The sequence below is a fragment of the Leptidea sinapis genome, chromosome 19 (genome assembly GCF_905404315.1).
Source record: "Leptidea sinapis chromosome 19, ilLepSina1.1, whole genome shotgun sequence".
NCBI classification, from domain to species: Eukaryota; Metazoa; Arthropoda; class Insecta; order Lepidoptera; family Pieridae; genus Leptidea; species Leptidea sinapis.
In genome coordinates, this window is record NC_066283.1 from 13,136,258 (window position 1) to 13,142,257 (window position 6,000).

At 35.4% G+C, this 6,000-nt stretch overlaps 1 protein-coding gene across 1 annotated transcript; it reads right to left on the bottom strand.

The window, feature by feature from the left end:
- Window positions 1-3,245: 3,245 nt before the first annotated feature.
- Window positions 3,246-5,286, bottom strand: LOC126969679 (26S proteasome non-ATPase regulatory subunit 10-like). The gene is made up of 5 exons (XM_050815226.1): window positions 5,122-5,286; window positions 4,900-5,017; window positions 4,559-4,804; window positions 4,301-4,470; window positions 3,246-3,509 (listed from the first exon to the last, which is right to left on the bottom strand). The coding sequence occupies exons 2-5, from the start codon at window positions 4,999-5,001 to the stop codon at window positions 3,359-3,361; spliced, it is 669 nt and encodes a 222-aa protein (XP_050671183.1). The 5' UTR covers window positions 5,002-5,017; window positions 5,122-5,286; the 3' UTR covers window positions 3,246-3,358.
- Between the last annotated feature and the right edge of the window lie 714 nt (window positions 5,287-6,000).

Genomic DNA, 6,000 nt, shown 5'->3' on the forward strand with positions numbered 1-6,000 from the left:
ACCGATGCTATAATTTGGCTTTCGGGAGAACCATGGCACCATAGAACAGGTACTGTACACCATCCGATGATGGTGTACAGATGTCATGAGTAGCACCTTTAAGGACAAATAGTCCTGTTCCGCTGTTTTCTTGATATCGGGCAGGCGTGCGATAAAGTTAAGCATGATGAGGGTGTGTTCCCTGACTTCATGAAATACAGCAAAGTTATACCTTTGTTTAAATCGGGCAGTTCTTTTGACCCTGCTAATTTCAGGCATATTTCAGTGCGGCCTGTTTTAAGTAAATTTTTTTGAATACTTTTGCATCAACAGCTGCAAATGCATTTTTGTAAATTATTGAACAAAAATCTATTTGGTTTCACTAGGGGCTTATCAACAATCATTAATACTAGACTCACTGAACACATCTTTGACGCCTAGGAAGAGTAACAGGATGCATTGGATAATTTTTGTGATTTGTTCAAAGCATTTGACTGCGTCCACCATGAAACTCCTAAAACTAAAGGATTAAAATACATGGAGTAAAAAATACAACCCCCTCATCTGTTAAAATCATATTTAAGCGAAGAGTTCAGATAGTCGATGTAAATGGCAAACGGTCTTCGGGTAAACCTGTAGGAAAAGGTGCTCCACAGGGCTCTATTCTCCGTCCTTTCTTGTTTCTTATATATGTTAACGATTTACCTATTGTGGTAAATGATAGCCATGAGATTGTATTGTTTGCTGATGATACTTCACTTATTTTTAAAGTGAAGCGACGCAGATGCAGATATTGATGACGAGGTAAACAATGCAAAGATAATGCGTTGGTTTGAGACGAATAATCTGCACTTAAACAATAAAAAAAAGGGGTTACGGTTCATTACACAAAACACAGCGGAGGTACAAACCAACATACTTATAAATGACCAAAGATTGGAAGTTGTGGACACTACGGTCTTCTTGAGTATCACGTTAGATAAGAAGCTTCATATGGACCCCACATGTTGCCCAACTAGCAGATACTCAGCTCTGCGGCATACGCTGTTAGAGAGTAGGTACACGAATGTTGCGACCGTTAGATTAGTATTCTACTGTGGGGTCATGCTGCTGACATTGATATAGTGTTCGTTCGTGCTATATATCAGCTTGGTTATAGACAGTCTCCCAATAAACAATTTGAAGAAATAAATATTATGATTGTTAATTGTAAGTACATATTTTATGAAAATCTAATATACGTTTACAAAAATCGTCACCTTTGTGCTCTTAACAGTAATTTTCATTATTATAACAGTAGAAATAAGGGATTGCAACTAATTCTAGTAGACTTCATAAGATACATAATAGCTTTAAGCGTAAATGTATATAATTTTATAATAAAGTCCTAGTCACTGATCAGACATTATCTATAAATAAATTCAATGTTTTATTAAAAAATGCGCGTCGTAAGTCCTACTACTCCACAGCTGAATATCTAAGTGATCCGACAGCCTGGGACTAGATTATGATTATTTTATTGCAATACAGTACAATACAATATTGTGTATTATATTGTAAAGCAATACAGTACAAAACTGTATATTTCATTAAAAAGAGTGCAAAAAAAGAATGTTGGGAGAGTTTCTTACGTCGCTTTTTCTCTCTCAGAGCGCCATTTGTTTCCAAAGCAGTAGTAGTATATATATTAGAGATGACATCAAAATAGTACCTAACTAACAGATGGTTCGAAATCAAATGTAACAACGGTACATCTAAAATGTATCTTATACGCACAGGGGTGCCTCAAGGAAGTATCTTGGGTCCAGTCCTATACGTTGTGTTTACTGCCGACCTACCCATAACATAACTAAAGTTGCTAGCAAGGACTGGTCGAGTCTTGGCCCAGAGAGAGAAAACTGGGAAAAGTTGGAGGGAGGATTTTACCCAAATTGATCCATTTCATATACCTAGGTAACACTGAAAATATTTAAAAATGAAAAACGGCTTAATGTAGAAAGTTGCCAATACTTTTATTGTTTTTCGAAGTGATCTCCGTTCCTTTCTACACATCGTCGCATTCGATGGAACCACTGAGAAAAGCAATGGGCCCATTCTCCCTTAGGGGGTCTCTTCTATGGCATTTTCGTACGCTATCACCGCATCTTCAGGGCTCGTAAAGCGAATACCTCGAATTTTAACTTTAGTTCTTGGGAATAAATAAAAGTTGCATGGTGCCAGGTCAGGACTGTAATACAGATGACTCATTCTCTCGACACCTGCCATAGTCAAATTTTCAACAGTCCGTTTTGCGAAGTGCGCTGAAGTATTGTCCTGGTGAAGGAGGATCCTGCTTCGAGGGCGCTGCTGTCGAATTTTTTCCAAGACAACAGGCAAACAGCGATTGAAATACTTCTATCTTCTAGCACAACTGTCGCGAAATGACCTTTCCGACCAAAGAATGAGGCTATCATCTTTTTTCCTTGACTTCTTCCTTTCTTTACCTTAATTGGCCGATCCTCGAAAGGAACACCCACTGAGCTGCTTGTCTTTTGGTTTCGGGTTCGTAGCAATATATCCAGCTTTCATCACCTGTGACGATGACAAATACAGCATTTGAGTCACCGCCGTTGAACTTATCTAACATTTGGCGACACCAGTCCATGCGAAGGTGTTTCTGGTCGTCGGTTAAAGTATAGTAGTAGGGATCCATCTGGTACAAAGCTTCCTGACGCCTCAATGTCCGTGTAATGTTTTTGAACTTGAATCATACCAATGCCTAGGCTTGCCTGTATCTGCTGACAGGTCACTTTCTTATCTTCCTCTATCACGCGTTGCACAGCACTGATGCTATCTTCAGTAGTCTCTGTTAAAGGACGTCCCTCACGCGGATCATCATTGAGATTGCTACGTCCACGCTTAAAATCGTTAAACCAGTACGAACGTTGTACGAGTAGTGGCACGAGATTGGGCTTCATTTAGAAATGCTAATCACAGCCTATCATAGTTTTGTTTTTGAGTAAGCCCACAACGAAAGTCATAATAAATCATATACCGAAAATTTTCTCGCGTTAGGTTCATTTTCACGTGTAACAGATATGCCGCACACAATTCACAAAAACAAATGAATGCAATATGCTACATTAGGCTACTAAAAAGTTTTCATTAGCAATGTTTCTAACTGGCCAGTTCTAAATATTTTCAGTTACACATGTATAACTAGATTTAAATATGTACTAATATTACAATAAGACAATACTAACTAAATATGCAAGTAATACATTAAGAAATGGAATAAATGCTTTATTATTATTATATATTACGTCAAAACTGAGATACACCACCATTACATGGCCAGAATAGAAGAGTAAGAGTAGAAAAAAATTGTACATTTTTATTTTCATTCTTTCAATTTTAAAATTAATGTCCTTAGACTAGTAGAGCAAAGATCCAATGGTGTCTTATTTTCCTTGTTCTTAATATCCATATCGGCTCCAGCTTCGACCAACATAGTTATAACTGTTTTTCTATCCTCTTCACATGCTAGGTGCCTAAAATAATAAATAATATTAATATTATTTTCGTAATAATTTGAATGTAGGTTTTGAAAAAAATTCGATGCACTTTTTCATTGCACGAAATACACAAATATGCATACTTTTACATTAGCAGTTTGCGGTTATCTTCCTTTGGTTTCCATTTAAAACTTATGAGATGGCGTGTTTTCGTAATGTGCTGACACAACCTTTATAATCTATTTCTTCATTAAATTTTGGGTGTAGTATTATCATCTTGGGAATTCTTTATTTATATGATATGGGATGGTATGAAAGTTGTGACACCAGGAAAATATAAATATGGTAGTGGTTATAGTAATGTCTTTCATAGCTGTTGAAATCATGTCTCATCCTAGCAACATGTAACAGGACCTCATATGTAGTTTAGAGGTTCACACACAATGCACATCTTAAAATTATTAAAAAAGTACTGTCCCATTATTGTAGTTGTTTGTGCTCTGCTTCATACCCCCACCACTCATGCTTACCAAGGCAAACTCACAGTTTGCCTCAGCACTGTACATGTGTTTGTGTACACATGCATAGTATAAAGCTTGAGAAAAGGCATGACAACAACCATGGTGTTTTGTATAAATGTATGTATTATATGTTTGTAGAGATTTTTCATCATTTTAATAGCAAAAATCTTCTTCATTTTTGAAGATTTCACTTCTACCACATGTGAATTGCACACATTTTTTTATAGCTGTGGAACTATTATGTAAAATTTATATTACTTAGATAACTTTAAATGTTTTGGTGATTCTGTTGTTCAACAAACTTACAATGGAGTTGATCCAGTGGAATCACAGAGATTAAGTTTGATCTGTGGTGTTTTTAGTAAAATTTCGACAATCTCAGTCCTTCCTTGTGCTGCAGCTCTATGCAGTGGAGTCGCACCCAATATATCAATTTCATTAACAAGTGCATCACAATTTATCAGCAACTTGACCACCTATAGGAATTCAGATCATAATTGTTATTTGCAGACATTCTATTTATGTAGCATTTAAAGCTTATTATGATAAAGGGAAACATCTTACATCTTTATGTCCCTTTGAACATGCATAGTGTAAAGCTGTCTGCCGACGAGTAGTTTTATGATTTACATCAGCATTTTTGCTAAGCAAATATCTAACAACTTCATATCTACCAGCTGATGCAGCTAAGACAAGGGGTGTTGAATATGTGTCATCTTGAGGATCAACAGGTGAACCATTATCTACCAAAAACTCAACAAGGCTTTCATTTCCCCCAAGTGCTGCCCAATGAATAAGAAGTCGCCCATTCTGTAATAAAATACCATAATTATATGCTATGATACACATCGTCCAAACCTAAAAAACACACAATGAAAGTGCAAGATAATGTTAATAAAACTTACTGTATCAGGTGTTCTAATGAGAACTAAATCTTCATCTACTTTGACCTTCACTTGGTTGAAGTCTCCTTTATAAGCAGTCTCAAAAACAGAGCCAATAGACATTTTCCTGGTAGATCAACTGCAATTTTTATACGCATTTTATGTATTAATATAAGATATTGTAGCATCATTTGAGCCTACCTAGGTCATAATGCGCATAATATTGTTTTTTATTTTACCTACCTTTCACCATTCACCCAAATATCACAATCTTTTTCGACGTAAGGTGTATTCCAGGATTTTGAATAAAAATCACAACACGGCGTAAAATCTCATAGTATCGTTTCTTGTTTTAGCTTTTAAATTACAGTCTAGTCATGCTAAAGTCATGAGCATAAACAATCGTAATAAATAATGTAGGTACTCTGTGTAAACAATAACAATCAAAGAGAATTTAAGCACGATAACAATGATAATCTGTGGTAACCACAGAACACTTTTACTCTAACGAAGTATAATATATATGTCCCAAAGTTATGGGACATGAAGGGAAAGTACCTCAAATATCGTAGATAGGGTATTTTACTGAAAGAAGACTTTATCTTATTTTTAAAAGTTAGTAATTCTGCATTCAAAGATATTCTAAAAATTACTTGCCTCGACTGGGAATCGAACCAACTTAAATCTAAAAAAAAACACTCCTACTTTTATGATATGTAAATATGAGAAAGTAGTCAATTAAATAGGTATTTTCTTTTTAATTAATTAATTAAATGCTCTAAATGTGATCCCTCCTGTCTTACGCAAATCGCCAATCTTTTAATGAGTCCGCAGCCTTTTGATTTTCTTATAATTTTATGGTGAATACTCGATATGATATGGCACAATTCTGTTTGTAACTCGCCCACGTTCTCATATCGCCTTTAAAGTTAAAAAAGACTATGCTATAAAGTATTTTAATTATGAAGTGGGTACTTATTTACGAATAATCAATGCTATCTATGTAATGATAATATCTCTACTTTTCGGACGTCATCGTCGGCAATAAATAACTTTCTTGAAATTTGACTCAAACATTTTACGTTGCTCCTTTTTTTTAAATACTATGTTACTTAAGAAAAG